Below are 17,410 nucleotides of genomic sequence, written 5' to 3'. Positions count from 1 at the left end.
CCCGAGCCCTGAGGAGTGTCTCCTGCTTCTCTACACACACACAAACAGCTTGATCATATTAGGCCTCCTTTGTTAAGCCATCGGAAGAGGAGAGAGAAGCGCCAGTGGGTTTTTAGATTGTCGGCTGGAGGGACGCTCCAGAGTGTAATGGACGACAGGGTTGGAATGGTGAACGGGATTGATACCATACAGTATGATATGGAGTAAACTGCCTCTCTCTAACCTCATTAACCCTACATAGTATATATACAGTATATTGGGCATTGGTCACCACGAACCAGAATAGCTTCAATGCACCTTGGCATAGATTCTACAAGTGTCTGAAAGTCTATTGGAGGGATGCAACACCATTGTTCCACGAGAAACTCCATTATTTGGTGTTTTGTTGATGGTGGTTGAAAACGCTGTCTGAGGCACCACTCCAGAATCTCCCATAAGTATTCAATTAATTGGGTTGAGATCTGGTGACTGAGATGGCATATGGTTTACATCGTATTCATACTCATCAAACCATCCAGTGACCACTCCTGCCCTGTGAATAGGGGCATTGTCATCCTATGGGGGCTTAGCCATGGTAGCAAAATAATGGCCTGCCCACTATCATATTACATGACCCTAAGCATGATGTTATTTGCTTAATTAACTCAGAAACAACACCTGTGTGGAAGCACCTGCTTTCAATATACTTTGTAAACTCATGTGTTTCCATTATTTTGGGGCAGTTACCTATAGTATGTGTAAACCGTCAGATCAGTCCTACGTTCTTTAGTAGGCCAATGATGGCAAGTTGAAGACCGATATGCTTTAAAATCCAAATAAAATGATCATATGAGAGACAGACCTCTCGTCTTCAGACATGCCTCAGCAATGGCGTTTTGTAATGCTTGTTGAAGACACTGAATACTACTGTATAATTGTGTGCCCTCCGAACTTTCTGAAACTCGATTAAAAGCGACCATTGCTAATTGTGGATTAATCCTGAAGTGCTGTGTGACATGTTAGTAAAATGTTACCTCATAGGGCTTTTTTGGTCTAAGGGGTGTGTATGTCAGGCTAGCATTTCAACACATTGTCACCGACAGATCCATTTCAGTGCTATTCTTCTCTTTGTCTGCCAGTGAAAAATTCATACATCAAGAAGAGTTGGTAACAGGACCAGATGTTCTCTTTCTCTTACTCTCTTCTCTCGTTTTCTCTCTCGGGCTCCCCTTCTCTCGCGCGCTCTCTTGTTTTCGCTCTCTCTCGCGCTCCCCTTCTCTCGCACGCTCCCCTTCTCTCTAGATCTCTTCCTGTTAATCCTTTGTCTGGGGCTCCTTTGCTCTGGCCTGCATCACCATTTCCTGACGGCAGCCATTTACACCAGATTATTTTAGTGACAGACTGACAGACAGGCAAAAGAGCAGAGAGGCGTGTGTGTGTGTGTGTTTGACAGGAAGGGGTGTTTTGAAGTGTAACAGGACGTATCTGAGAGACGCAGGATCATGCCTTGCTGGCGTTTTGACCAGCATTATGTCTCCCCTGACGGTTTTGTCTGAGGGTGTGTGTTGTGTTCGAGAACTATTAGGAGCTAAAAATATCCTCTTCATTTTGTTGATGACTCATCGTAGCTTTATGTGTGACAGGAAAGCTAAACCTGGGGCAGAAAAGCAGGCTCTGTGATAGAGTGGGATTCCTGAGAAATTGCATAATGCATAGCTGTGGGTTGACAAATATATCTAAGAATTCTTTGTCTGAATGTACTCTGAAATTTGGTTTCTGAGCAGAAATTCATTCAAGGGAGTTGTTCTTGGGACTTCTTGTTTTGATGTTGTTTTCATAAAGTTGATGAACCATCTCATTCAAAAAAGGATGGCCATGACTAACAATGTGGAAATTGCAATGTGAGTTTTATGGAACATGCATACAATTGTATTCAACCCTGCATCCATACGCACAAACAACTGAAAAACTTGAACATTTAATTGAGCGTTTAGTGACAGCAAACCGTAGCTGACAGGCAGGCTTCCAAAAAGGCTTTTTATTTCATTGTAAGTGTGCTCATTACTTGTTATACATGGCTGAGGATGTCGTCTCACCAGAATTTAGATTTGTCTGTGAAAGTTACCATAACATTGTTAAAGTGTTGCAGAAGACACGGCTAGTAACCCCCCCCCCCCTCCCTCCAACCACCCCCACACACACTTGTTTTGAATGGAACATCTCCAGTGAAAACAGCCTTCCTGGGTTCTAGGTCAGGTACCAGACCACAGACACTGCCTGAACCCTGCCTAACCCATCACTTAGCACCCACCTGGACAGAACTGTGGCCCTAAAAATGAACAAACACGCCATAGATTGAGACCCTGCCCTGGGAGCTCAAATGTTGTGGCACTAAAGACAGTGGTATCCTAGCACAATCTCCCTCACTGATCCACTGGAGGGTATACAAGGGGGAGTGTTGATAACTAGGGTAGCGGTGTGGAGGGACTGGAGGAAGCCCCAAAGTAGCCAGGGACGCCATTAGCCAAAGCTCCTTGGCACAGGACTAGCTCTGTTTAACACACTCCTAATTACTCTTTTTGCCATTGCTTCATCGCTAATGAAGGCCTAGGTACAGTGAAGGACATACTGGTTAAATGGGCATCAGGGTTTTGTTAATGTGTTTTTGTGTCACCAGATGTTCCCCAGGGCTCAGTGTTGGGCCTTGTGAGTTTTGACTGTGGGGACCCACAGAGCCGCTTTAGTGATCCCCAGCCCTGTGATATGCTGCCTGCCACAGGCTACATACGTTCTTTACAGTTCCTTTGTTTTTAGCTCAGGTTTTTTTCCAGCAATTTAAACTGGTGTAAATTTGGATTTCATAAACAGTGTTTAGACAGGCAGCACAATTCTGATATTTTTTCTACTAATTGGTCTTTTGACCAATCAATCGCATTAGATCTTTTCACATCAGATCTTTTTCAGAGCTGATCTGATTGGTCAAAAGATATTTTCGTGAAAAAAATATCAGAATTGGGCTGCCTGTCTAAACGCAGACCAAAGTCATTTAGTTTTTAGATGGATCTAACTAGGCTGGGTACCCCCTCATTTCTACACTCCACAATGCTTGATCATTCACTTGCTATGTCAAAAACAATTTGACAAAATTTTAGAAACAGATGGGCTGGGTGTTTGTCACTTGGAATTAGTAGTTCTAAAACATTTTAGAGCACCCTCATTGTGCTCCCTGTTTTGGTCCAGTGCAAGTAATAACTCATTAATTTGGGAAAAAACATATAATTTTCCTCAGTCACAAGACTGATAGAACCTGGCTTAGTGTTGCTGTAACATAATTACATGGCACACATTAAAGCAACATCCCTGTATCTTCTGATACAGGCAGCATTGCATATGAACTGGCTCTGTGTCCTCCCGCTTCTTTCCTCCTCTCCGCTTATCAACTTCCTGTTCCCGCGGTAAGATCATCAGCCTTGACTAGGAAACTGCCCTGGCAGACGCACTCTGCTTTGTGGAGAACGAGAGATCCTGACTCTGCTTTGCATGTGGAGAAAGAGATCCACACTCTGCTTTGTGGAGAGAGCGAGACATCCAGACTCTGCTTTGTGGAGAGAGCGACTCTGCTGGGTCAGTACATCAAAATGTCACCTGGGACTAATGGAGGCAAAGAGGAAGTCCGAGAGGTGCGGTTGTGGTCATATACAGAGCTATATTTCAGTGGAGACATTAAACCTGATAAGTGACGCTTAGTAAGCCGTTTTTGGAGCGTTTTTTTATTTATGAAATATCATAGGAACTATGTAGGAATTTTTTCTTGCAATTTGCACATTCCAGTGTGTGGAAGGATGTTTTGTTTTCCCTCTGATGGCAGCTTTGAGGCGTGCGTGTTGAAAACCTTTCTCTACCACCGATGAAAGTAAACTATGACAATATGACTAAATGCCCTCCTACTGTGTTGGGTTTCTGGGGAATGGTTGACACATGGTAGATAGTAGGGATGTCCATCTTTTCCTTTTAAGACCAATCGATAAGTTTCTAGATAGATGGGCTCTGATATGATACAGGAACGATACGTTTTATACTGAACAAAACATATAAACACAACATGTAAATTGTTGGTCCCATGTTTCATGAGCAAGAAATAAAATATCCCAGAAATGTTCCATAAGCACAAAAAGCTTATTTCTCTCAAATGTTGTGCACACATTTGTTCACATCGCTGTTCATGAGCATTTCTCCTTTGACAAGCTAATCCATCCACCTGACAGCTGTGGCACATCAATAAGCGGATTAAACAGCATGATCATTATATAGGTGCACCTTGTGCGGGGGACAATAAAAGGCCACTCTAAAATGTGTTACACAACACAATGCTACAGATGTCTCAAGTTTTGAGGGAGCGCACAATTGGCATGGTGACTGCAGGAATGTCCACCAGAGCTGTTGCACCAGAGCTGTTGCCAGAGAATTGAATGTTAATTTCTCTACCAATGTCATTTTAGAGAATTTGACAGTATGTCCAGCCGGCATCACAACCGCAGACAACGTGTAACCATTCCAGCCATGACATCCACATATGACTTCTTCACCTGTGGGATCGTCTGAGACCAGTCACCTGGACAGCTGATAAAACTGAGGAGTATTTCTGTTTGTAATGAATCCCTTTTGTGGGGAAAAAGTACATTTGATTGGCTTGGCCTGGCTCCCAAGTGGGTGGGCCTATGCCCACCCATGGCTGCGCCCCTGCCCAGTTATGTGAAATCCACAAATTAGGGCCTAATACATTTTATTTCAATTAACTGATTTCCTTATAGTAACTAACTCAGTAAAACCTTTATGGTTGCATTTATATTTTGTGCAATTCGTTTTGATTAGAGAACGAATCGATGCGATATGATTCGATGCACTAACATTTGTTGCATAAACACATTTTCCATTGTACATTAACATCTGCTTCTGATGGAGCTCATGAGCTAGGCCTCTCTGAGCTGTGTGTGTGTGTGTCTATGAATTGGGAAAACAATGTCTATGGTGTATGTACTATGTAGGCAACTGATCTGAGCTATAAGGTAGACTAGGGATCTACCAACCCACTACCAATAAGATTAGGGGGGGGCAATGTTTTTCTTGTCCCCCCTACTTTGGTTCTGAAATCACCATCACCCACTATATGTAAATATTTGTTTACAAATGAGCTATGACATATGAATATATAGCACACCCCCATCTCAAAATCTAATTGTTTTGACTGTTTGGAATTTTTAATGAAGTGATCTTCTCTCCCTTCGGCCATGCAGTGTGCCCTTGCAAAAGTGATTGTGTTCCCCATTATGAAATTATAAGCTTTACACTGATATAGCATATACACTGATTTGTTTAAAGCAAAACTACCAAAACTATTGCCTATGGTAAACCTGAACAATCAAAATAAAATATATTGTAAGTCCTGATCAGCAGGTATAGCCAGATGAGTTGTCTTCGATAGCTTACTTTTAATTACAGTAAAATATCATTTTCAACGACACATAGATAATAATAACCTAGCAAATAATATAGGTTGTCACTCAACTAATAAAGCCTAATATCACACAAGCCATTTTGGGGTGCAACACAGATGTGCAAGATCAGGAACAGGCCACCTATCTTGCGCTGTTCAGCCTGCGAAGCTGGGCACAGTGCGCAGTTTGACTAGGCTACTGAACAGTGAAAATTGCTTTGGGTTGTTCAGCATGCAGAATTACTTGTAGATTAATGACTATCAACAGATACATGCAGTTCAACACTAAAGGAGAGAAAGCATCAGTTGTCACAAAATAAAATAAAAAAATAACAATTGGACGATAGAAAGAATGTAATATGAGGAAAAAATGTGAGTGAATTGCATGCTACATTTGGATCGGTTGCATCGGTTGGATCGGTTGCATCGGCGTCAGCGACTTTAGCAGGCCTTGACATTAGCACTTGTCTGGGTCAATTAAAACAAATTGTTGGACAAGCAGATTATTTATTTATTTATTTATTTATTTATATATATATAAGAAAGAAAAAAATGAGACATTGGATCACCTGCCGTAGGCTGCATATTATACATTACGTGTGAAACATTATGTGAGGATTATATAGAGATTCGATCAATGAGATGTGGGGGGAGAATCTCCATATGGTCAATAAAAGGTTGCCAAATTCTGTAAAATGTCTTTAACTTATTCCTCAAGCAGTAAGTGATTTTCTCCAAAGGGATACAACTATTAACTTCCGATAGCCACATTGCAACTGGCAGGGAGGAATCCAATTTCCATTTCAAGGCAATACATTTCTTGGCAATCGCTAGCAATATTTCTGTTCGCTTTATAGTATGGCTTTGCCTAAGATTGGTGTTAGTAAAGTTGCCCAGTAGACAGACCTCCGGGTCTAAAGGGAATGCAACCCCGTGAATTGAGGATATGGTATCCCATACCCCCTGCCAGAAACCGTGTAGTTTTGACCACTGCCAAGTGGAATGGAGGAACGTTCCTTCATCTGAGCCACATCTAAAACATAGGGAGGAGATATATGGGTTGAACTTGTGCAGTCTAGATGGGGTGATATAGAGCTGATGGAGGAAATTAAACTGGATCAGTCTGTATCTGGAGTTCAATGTGGATGTAACACCATCCCTGCATAGGTCACTCCATAGATCCTCATCAAGATCAATATCCAGATCTTTTTCCCATCTAAGTCGGGGTTTATCTAGCCCAGGCAGTGTTAGTCCTGACATAAGAGCATCGTATACACGGGAAATGGTCTTGAACAGTGGTTGGTCTGCGTGGCAGAGTTGTTCAATAGGTGACATCTTAGGTAGGTTCCATTGTCCCTTGAGAGTCACCCTAATAAAGTTTCGTAGTTGTAGGTAGCTAAAGAAGTCCCTGTTAGGCAAGTGGTATTTCTGTTTCAGCTGATCAAAAGACATAAGAACTCCCTCCTCGTAACAATGTTCCAGAAGAGTGATCCACTTATCAGACCATGGTCTAAAGTTACTATTCTGGAAAAACATAGGGATCAATCTATTGTTCCATAAAGGGGTTTTAGGGGAAAGGAATCCCCCTCGTCCGAACAGCTCAGGTAGTTTGCACCATGCCAGGACAGAATGTATGATTAAAGGGTTGCCTGTGATGGCTTTTATAGATTTTCTGTCCCATTTGTAAAACAATTCTGCCCCAGTGTCATCATTTACCTCAAGCTTTTCAATGTTCAACCATGAGGGAGAGGGACCATTGTCAAACCTCTGAGCCAGAAACCTAGACTGTGCAGCCCAGTAGTACATTCTAAAATTGGGGAGGTTTAAGCCCCCTTGACTGTAATCAAGAGTCAGTTTATCCAGGCCAACCCTAGGGGTTTTGCCGTGCCAGATAAACCGTCTGGTCAGCTTGTCGAGAGAGGAAAAAAAATGCTGCGGGAACAGGGATAGGGAGAGATTGAAACAGATATAGAAATCTGGGCAGGACATTCATTTTAATTACATTGATTCTACCCAGTAGAGTGAGAGGTAAGTCCATCCATTTACAAAGGTCACCCTCCACCTTTTGCAACAAACTGGCCAGATTGAGTTTATAGAGGTTGTTCAGATTACCATCCACCATTATGCCCAAATATGTGAAGCCCATAGGCGACCATCTAAAAGGAAACTTGTGCTTGATGGTATGATGGTCAAAGACCGACAACGGTAAGATTTTGCTTTTATCAAAATTGACCTTATAGCAGATTATATATTTAAGATGTCTGAATGGACAAGTAAAAAAAACACATCACAATATCAAAAATGTGGCTACCCCGGTCAGAATCGGATCAAAGTGCGACATGTTCAAATCAAATTCTATTAGTCACATGCGCCAAATACAACAGGTGTAATGCTTACTTACGAGCCCCTAATGAACAATGCAGTTTCAAAAAATTACGGATAAGAATAAGAGATAAAAGTAACAAGTAATTAAAGAGCAGCAGTACAATAGTGAGACTATATACAGGGGGGTACCGATACAGTGTCAATGTGCGGGGGCACTGGTTAGTTGAGGTGCGGGGGGGCACTGCAAATAGTCTGGGGAGCTATTTGACTAGATGTTCAGGAGTCCTATGGCTTGGAGGTAGAAGCTGTTAAGAAGCCTCTTGGACCTAGACTTGGCGCTCCGGTACCCGCTTGCCGTGCGGTAGTAGAGAGAATAGTCTATGACTAGGATGGCTGGAGTCTTTGACAATTTTTAGGGCCTTCCTCTGACACCGCCTGGTATAGAGATCCTGGATGGCAGGAAGCTTGGCCCCAGTGATGTACTGGGCCTTTCGCATTTTTCTGTTCTATCCTGCCGGTACATCATATAACCAGCCAGCTGTATGTTGATATTGTCATCATTCAGCCACGACTCGATGAAGCATAAGATGTTACAGTTTTTAATGTCCAGTTGGTAGTTTAATTTTCCGCGTAACTCGTCGATTTTATTCTCCAAAGACTGCACGTTTGCTAGCAGATTGCAGGGAAGTGGGGGTTTATTCAATCGCCTATTAATTCTCAAATAGCAGCCTGACCTTCGGCCCCTCTTTCTCTGCCTCCTCTTCACACAGATCACAGGGATCGTGGCCTGTTCCGAGAAAGCAGTGTATCCTTCGTCGGGCTCGTCAGAGTCATGAAAGGAAAAAAATGATTTTCTAGTCTGTGCTGAGTAATCGCAGTCCTGATGTCTAGAAGTTATTTTCGGTCATAAGAGATGGTAGTGGCAACATTATGCACAAAATAAGTAAAAAATAAGCTGCAAATAAACAAACAAAAAACAATCGGCTGGGGGCACGTAAAACCTCTACGTTCTCCAGCGCCATTTGTCCTCCCAATCTTTGCAGAGCGCATCGCAGTAAAATTTATTGTAGGCCTTCATTGACAGGCACGAGCAGTCTTTCAATCATGCAGTCACGTTCAATCATGAATTCGTGACTAGAGGTCGATCGATTATGATTTTTCAACGCCGATACCGATTTATTGGAGGACCAAAAAAAGCCGATACCGATTAATCGACTTTATTTATTTATTTATTTATTTATTTATTTATTTGTAATAATGGCAATTACAACAATACTGAATGAACACTTATTTTAACTTAATATAATACATCAATAAAATCAATTTAGCCTCAAATAAATAATGAAACATGTTCAATTTGGTTTAAATAATGCAAAAACAAAGTGTTGGAGAAGAAAGTAAATGTGCAATATGTGTCATGTAAGAAAGCTAACGTTTTAAGTTCCTTGCTCAGAACATGAGAACATATGAAAGCTGGTGGTTCCTTTTAACATGAGTCTTCAATATTCCCAGGTAAGAAGTTTTAGGTTGTAGTTATTATAGGAATTATAGGACTATTTCTCTCTATACCATTTGTATTTCATTAACCTTTGACTATTGGATGTTCTCATAGGCACTATAGCATTGCCAGTGTAACAGTATAGCTTCCGTTCCTCTCCTCGCTCCTACCTGGGCTCGAACCAGGAACACAACGACAACAGCCACCCTCAAAGCAGCGTTACCTATGCAGAGCAAGGGAAATAACCACTCCAAGTCTGAGTGAGTGACGTTTGAAACACTATTAGCGCGCACCCCGCTAACTAGCTAGCCATTTCACTTCGGTTACACCAGCCTAATCTCGGGAGTTGATAGGCTTGAAGTCATAAACAGCTCAATGCTTGAAGTCATAAACAGCTGCTGGCAAACGCACGAACGTGCTGTTTGAATGAATGCTTACGAGCCTGCTGGTGCCTACCATCGCTCAGTCAGACTGCGCTATCAAATATCAAATCATAGACTTAATTATAAAATAATGACACACAGAAATACTAGCCTTAGGTCATTAATATAGTCGAATCCGGAAACTATCATCTCGAAAACAATACGTTTATTCTTTCAGTGAAATACGGAACCGTTCCGTATTTTATCTTAATGGGTGGCATCCCTAAGTCTAAATATTCCTGTTACATTGCACAACCTTCAATGTTATGTCATAATTAAGTAACATTCTGGCAAATTAGGCGGCCCAAACTGTTGCATATACACTGACTCTACGTGCAATGAACACAAGATAAGTGACACAATTTCACCTGGTGACCTGGATTTCTTTTATTTTTAGGTTTAAAAAATATATACTTCTGTGTATTGATAACTACACATGGTTGATGATATTACTAGTTTAACTAGTGATTATGATTGATTGATTGTTTTTTATAAGATAAGTTTAATGCTAGCTAGCAACTTACCTTGGCTTACTGCAGTCGCATAACAGGCAATCTCCTCGTGGAGTGCAATGTAATCAGGTGGTTAGAGCGTTGGACTAGTTAACTGTAAGTTTGCAAGATTGAATCCCTGAGCTGACAAGGTAAAAATCTGTCGTTCTGCCCCTGAACGAGGCAGTTAACCCACTGTTCCTAGTCCGTCATTGAAAATAAGAATGTGTTCTTAACTGACTTGCCTAGTTAAATAAAGATTAAATAAAGGTGTAAAAAAAATATATCTATTTTTTAAATTGGCCAAATCGGTGTCCAAAAATACAGATTTCCAATTGTTATGAAAACTTGAAATCGGCCCTAATTAATAGGCCATTCCAATTAATCGGTCAACCTCTAGTCTGACATACGTTTTTGAGATCAAAGCGAGCCACGTGTGCACATTTGTTGATTTTCATTGCTAGTTAGTGAGTTATTTACCCAGTTATAACAAATTTTAGGTCAGCAAAGAAAATCCTGGAAAAGTCATGGTGTTGGCATCAACTGCGTACGAGCCAGTGTGCTGTTGCCGGGGAGGGGGAGAGAGTTGATGAAACCAATGCTTCATACTCCGGTTGTAAAACCGTCTCTCAAAATTGGGTGTTGAGAAGTAATGTCACCATTTTAGCAAACCTTTGGGGTGATTGGGACAAGTGAGCTTGTTGGGACAAGGGACTTTCGAAAGTGATAAATCGGTCCTAACTTGTTCGATGGACAAGTAGATAAAAAAGTTAATGTCAAGCCCTGTTTAGCATTTGAGTTTGTTTTGAGTGTCTGTTGCCATTTGTTTGCCTGTGTTGTGGTTATTATGTGATGACCCCACCAGGGGACTAATTATTTTATACCCATCTCTCGACTCTCTAAGGAACGAGCCTGTTTCTCAGAACCTCCCTCTCCTCTGTTCGTCTTCCTGCCTCCAATCATCCCTCCCTTCTCCCTCCCTCCCTCTTTCCTATTGGTATACTTCTGAGGCAGAAGACAGCGAACAGTGTGTTTGTGTTGTCCAAAAAAGTGTTTTGGATTTTAGCGCTGGTTTCTCCCTAAAAGTTCAGCATTTTATTGTCTTGTCTTTCTCGGTTTGGATATTAAAAGTTAATCTTTATACAGTATGTCTCTCTGGCTCTCTAAAAGCCACCGGTATCATGTGAGATTAGCCCTGTCCTCATATTACAAGTTCCCTTCCCAACCTCCTCCACCACACACCTTCTGTCCTTACAAGCCATAGACTGCTCCTCCACTCACTAGCCCCTCATTGAATTGGTAATTATGGGGATGCTCTTTTTCTGCGAGCGGTATCATTTTTACCCCCCTTTTTCTTGTTTTTGTGTTCACGCTGTGAATGGATCAGACGTTTTCCACCTTGGTTTTATTTTATTTCATCCCTTACGACCAATCTTTTCACTTTTCACGTGGTGCAACACGTGAATAATATATGATGGAAGACACTTGTGATCATCTAACCTGCTGCTACAGAGGGCACTTACATGAAATGTACTTAAATCTATCATGCAAATATACATGGAACTCAAAAGTGACGATAAGTTGGCTCTCTTGTCTTAAACAAAATTCCCTGTTGAAGACACTCTGCTTTGACAACACAGGTTTCTCCCTGGGCTGTCACGTGTCTCTCCTCCTCCTAACCCTCTCTGTTCTTCACTCTTATTTTCATTGGTGGAAAAACAGGAGTTCTTCGAACATGCCAAGCAGCTCTGGGACGATGAAGGCGTGAAGGCGTGCTTCGAGCGCTCCAACGAGTACCAGCTCATCGACTGCGCACAGTAGTGAGTAACCTCCCCCCCATCCCTCGTGCCCTCCCTTTCTCCCATCTCATCCTTCTTTCTCCATCCATCCCTCGTTGCCTCTTTCATCCTCCATCCCAATCATTCTCCCCCAGTCCTCATCCTATCTCCCCTCTCTCTTGTCCCTGTGGACTCCCCATCTCTCCACTGACGTTGCATGCAAACTATTAAAATTTTATCAACCAGGAAATGGAGAAGCGATTTCTACATAGTGCAACTTCAATTAAGCCTGTCCAGTTGTGTTACGGGTGAGAATATCCATTGTGTGTGTGTGCATGAGTGTTACTCAAGCATCCTCTTTAATGAAAGATGTAGTAACTTAATTTGAGCTATTTTTCTTCAGCAGGAAAATAATCCTGCAGCAACAGGAAATGTGGATTATAATTAATGGATCTTTTTGTAGGAGTTGATACATATTTAGTAAGGGAAAGTTCTCAACGTTGATCCAATTAAGATCATACAGCGCTAGAAGAGTTCTGTGGTTTCCATCCAATCACAGCCCTGGTTGCTTTCTCAGCCAATGACGTGTCTCCGTTGACTCTCCTCATGTGTCCTGGACCCTCACGGCATTTTGATTTGTCCTTTTAGACCTCACATAAGCACCCAAGTCCTCAGAGGTGCTCCTTAGAGATTTAATAGAGATTTATGTTTTAGGCGTTTGTGTCTGTGTGTGTGTGTTTGAGCGCGGGTGTGTATACACTACCAGTCAAAAGTTTGGACACACTTACTCATTTCAGGGTTTTTCTTTATTGTACTATTTTCTACATTGTAGAATAAGACATCAAAACTATGAAATAACACATATGGAATCATGTAGTAATCATGTAGTAAACCAATCAAAATAGATTTTATTTGAGATTCTTCAAAGTAGCCACCCTTTGCCTTGATGACAGCTTTGCACATTCTTGGCATTCTCTCAACCAGCTTCATGAGGTAGTCACCTGGAATGCATTTCAATTAACAGGTGTGCCTTAAGTTAATTCGTGGGATTTCTTTCCTTCCCAATACTTTTGAGCCAATCAGTTGTGTTGTGAGAAGATGGCCCTATTTGGTAAAAGACCAAGTCCATATTATGACAAAAACAGTTCAAATAAGTAAAGAGAAACAACAGTCCATCATTACTTTGACCGACCTTCATGTCTTAATCTGGAACATTTCAAGAACTTTGAAAGTTTCTACAAGTGCAGTCACATAAACCATCAAGCGCTATGATGAAACTGGTTCTCATGAGGACCGCCACAGGAAAGGAAGACCCAGAGTTACCTCTGCTGCAGAGGATAAGTTCATTAGAGTTACCAGCCTCAGAAATTGCATCCCAAATAAATGCTCCACAGAGTTGAAGTAGCAGACACATCACAACATCAACTGTTCAGAGGAGACTGCTTGAATCAGGCCTCATGGTCGAATTGCTGCAAAGAAACCACTACAGCATTCTGCAGCGATATGCCATCCCATCTGGTTTGCGCTTAGTGGGACTATCATTTGTTTTTCAACAGGACAATGCCCCAACACACACGGCCATGCTGTGTAAGGGCGATTTGACCAAGAATGAGAGTGATGGAGTGCTGTATCAGATGACCTGGCCTTCACAATCACCCAACCTCAACCCAATTGAGATGGTTTGGGATGAGTTGGACTGCAGATTGAAGGAAAAGCAGCCAACAAGTGCTCAGCATGTGTGGGAACTCCTTCAAGACTGTTGGAAAAGCATTCTATGTGAAGCTGGTTGAGAGAATGCCAAGAGTGTGCAAAGCTATCATCAAGGCAAAGGGTGGCTACTTTTGAATAATCAAAATATAAAATATATTTTGATTTAACATTTTTTTGGTTACTACATGATTCCAAATGTGTTATTTCATAGTTTTGATGTCTTTACTATTATTCTACAATGTAGAAAATATTAACAATAAAGAAACCCTTTAATGAGTAGGTGTGTCCAAACATTTGACTGGTACTATATGTGTATACACTTTTTTTGTGTGCACTTCGCAGAACACGACCCCTTATTTGGTGTTTATTTGACCCTCATTAATAACCATACCATTTCCATAGGCGACGGTACAGCCCATTATGCAACATACATATTATGCAACATACATGTTGTTGTCGATGATGTGCTTGAATGAGAAGCACTCCTTTGGTTAGGAAAAGCGCTACGGACGCCACTTGGCTTACCACGGTCTAGTCTCTGTTTGTGCTCCCCTCTTTGCTGTGAAGCAGTGTATTATACCCCTGGCAAATACTGTGAAATACAAACAAGTTGTCCTCCTTCTAATCTCCAGTCATTCTGTACATGGCAGCGGGTTGTGTCGAGTGGAGTGAAATATGTGACGTCAGACCCCCTTGTTGTTCCTCTCCCAGGAAGTCACCCATTATGCTGAGCCTTACTGAAGGCAGACACACACCCATCTGAGTGTTTGCTCTGGCTGAGTGTGTGTCTGTGTGTGCGCACGCACATATCGCTCAATGCCATGACGCACAGTAGCTCCACTGTATCCATGTTCAACTGCTCACCGGCTATCTCGTTTCCATTGACACCCATTGGGCTAGGAGGAGGAAACTGCCATCTGTGAGGGCCCATAACTGATGGTTAGCGCTAAGTTAGCACAAGCTGGCATTTCAACTTCCTGTTCCTGTCCATTTAGCCGTAGCTAGCATGATAGCGTGTTTCTTCTAGTCCGCTCACTTTGTTTAGCTTTAAAGGTAGATTTAGCAATATCACATCAGTTTTTTTTTTTTTTTTTTCAGTTAGCCGCTGCTATCTCTCAACCCCAATTTAAACTCTAAATGATTATGGGCAGATAGACAAGTCGGCAGATCCAAGTGCTTGTGTCAAAGAGGAGGCCCATATTGACATTCCACAATCCTATAAGCCAATCAATACCGACTGTACATTGTACATTTAGACTGTACATAGTGCATCTAGGGTTTTTTTGGGAGGTGGGGGAGATCCGTTTTCTGTTTCATTTAAATTGATTTCAATGTTCTGTTCTGTTGTACAGTTCGAAGCCGTTGGGCCGTGCATTGATGCATCGTTGTGTGCCTTTGAAAGCCCATAAATGTCATGGAATGGCTAGTTTGTTTCATTCCACTTTGTTTATCCATTGGAGTGTTGTCAGGAGATTGACTCAACATGTTGGGAAGTGTCTTGTTTAGTAACAATCGTGTTACGTATTTACTTTACTTCCTAGTATATCAATCCCAGAAAACGGTCAGTTTGTAGGCGTATCACACTGCATTGAAACTACAGTGACCTAAATGCCATTTACAAAACGACCACCAAACAACTGATATTACTATGTAATTTGTGAGCATACTGTACCGTAGCTTGAAGGCTAGCATCTAGACACACCGTCGTTTGTGTACCATTGAGTTTATCCATTAGCTTGCTGTATATTTCAGTAACTGATATCATAGCAGCATAAGTACACAGAGGGTCCTCTTCCTCTTACTCTCTGGTAATGTTAGCTTCAGGCTAGTCGATTACTTTAGCCTAATATACAAAACTCTGAGATTTAAGCTCGTCGAAATGGACCCCGTCTGACTTCAGGTTTGAATTTGCATAAAAACAACCTAGCACAATAGTTAATGTAAGACAAAGAAATAAGAATTGGCATATGCAGAATTATTAAGACTTTTGTGCTTTATGGCACATTGAATTCCTGACACTCACTGAACTTCTTAACTTTTTGTTTCATGCTTTCAACTTTTACTGTGCTCTTTTACTTTTCATTGTAGACATCTTGCATATTCGCACTGTTAATTAGTGGTGGCAACTATGTACATTCTATGCATGGATTTGGTGGGGTGGCCCTGAGGGCTGTGTTTCATAACTGGACTTGCTTATGGACTATTGCTGATCTATGGATTGGTGTGAAAATGTCATGTGTGTCTGAACCTTGTTTTTCCTAAATAAAAACATAATTTCCACAACAACATGTATACAAATATACACATAGCAACCGTATGGTGTACTCTCAAAGCTACACAGCAACTCCCCTCGAGTATGTCACTGATGCTCAAGTAGCTATGTATTTAATAGCTACCATCGCCACAATAGCAACAGCATCGCCACCTCAAAAACTTTAGCGTTAGCACGATAAACGTTAGCGTTAGCCTAGCACGCTAAAGCTGTGTGCGCTAGCTGCATATCCTGGTTTGTGTGCTCAGTGGGCAGTAGCAAGCAGAGGACACTGTTGATGTTGCAGGCTGATAAGGCCTTAATATAGTCCTGTGGGAGCACAATAGGAATCCTGTTCTGACTGCTTGTTCTGTTCCTAGCTGGGGAGAGCATTGTGCATACACAAACGCTCGCTCACGCACGCTCTCGCTCGCTGTCTCTTTCTTTCTGTCCTCTCTCGCTTTCTTTCTGTCCTTTCTCGCTTTCTTTCTGTCCTCTCTCTCTTTCTTTCTGTCCTCTCTCGCTTTCTTTCTGTCCTTTCTCGCTTTCTTTCTGTCCTTTCTCGCTTTCTTTCTGTCCTTTCTCGCTTTCTTTCTGTCCTCTCTCGCTTTCTTTCTGTCCTCTCTCTCTCTTTCTTTCTGTCCTCTCTCGCTTTCTTTCTGTCCTCTCTCTCTTTCTTTCTGTCCTTTCTCGCTTTCTTTCTGTCCTCTCTCGCTTTCTTTCTGTCCTTTCTCGCTTTCTTTCTGTCCTCTCTCTCTTTCTTTCTGTCCTTTCTCGCTTTCTTTCTGTCCTCTCTCTCTTTCTTTCTGTCCTTTCTCGCTTTCTTTCTGTCCTTTCTCGCTTTCTTTCTGTCCTCTCTCGCTTTCTTTCTGTCCTCTCTCGCTTTCTTTCTGTCCTTTCTCGCTTTCTTTCTGTCCTCTCTCGCTTTCTTTCTGTCCTCTCTCACTTTCTTTCTGTCCTCTCTCGCTGTCGCTCGCTCTGTCGCTCGCTCTCCCGGCTAGCCTAGTTAATCTAGTTTGTTTTTCCTTGCCTAAACCAGGTTGGTATAAGGCCTTTAGTTGAGTTAAGGTTTCTGTCTCAGCTGTATTTCACCCTTAATTCTGGTAATCCAGGGAGTTTGGTATGAACTTTGGGTAAACACGTATAGCCTACATTGTACAAAAGAAAAATATCAAAACACAGCCTTGAGATTTCAACTTCAGATCAAATATTTATTTTGTTGAAGTGGGTGCGATTGCTTGTTTTCTCAATGAACTCAGGAATATCAGGTTTCCTATGCAAATATTTGCCGTACAAGGCAGGGCCGGAATAGTCCCAGTAAGTCCCAGGCGTTAAAAAGACAGATTTTACAGACGTTGAAGTTGGGTTCAATTTCAGTTCTGAATTCAAGGTATTTTCCCTATTGTTTTAAATACACATTTTACAGTACGTTGAAAAGGCATCTTAAACGGATGTTAAAAAA

At 41.7% G+C, this 17,410-nt stretch overlaps 1 protein-coding gene across 2 annotated transcripts in view; it reads left to right on the top strand.

Annotated features, from left to right (window-relative positions):
- The window catches only part of gnal (guanine nucleotide binding protein (G protein), alpha activating activity polypeptide, olfactory type), a 66,655-nt gene that overhangs the window by 21,816 nt on the left and 27,429 nt on the right, over positions 1-17,410 (top strand). For both annotated transcript variants that reach the window (XM_021562623.2, XM_021562624.2), the window contains exon 5: positions 11,932-12,029. In XM_021562623.2, coding sequence (XP_021418298.1) covers positions 11,932-12,029 — 98 coding nt within the window. The remainder of the gene's footprint in view (positions 1-11,931; positions 12,030-17,410) is intronic.

The sequence above is a fragment of the Oncorhynchus mykiss genome, chromosome 15, assembly GCF_013265735.2.
Source record: "Oncorhynchus mykiss isolate Arlee chromosome 15, USDA_OmykA_1.1, whole genome shotgun sequence".
In the NCBI taxonomy this organism is placed as follows: domain Eukaryota; kingdom Metazoa; phylum Chordata; class Actinopteri; order Salmoniformes; family Salmonidae; genus Oncorhynchus; species Oncorhynchus mykiss.
This window is presented reverse-complemented; position numbering and strand designations above follow the sequence as displayed.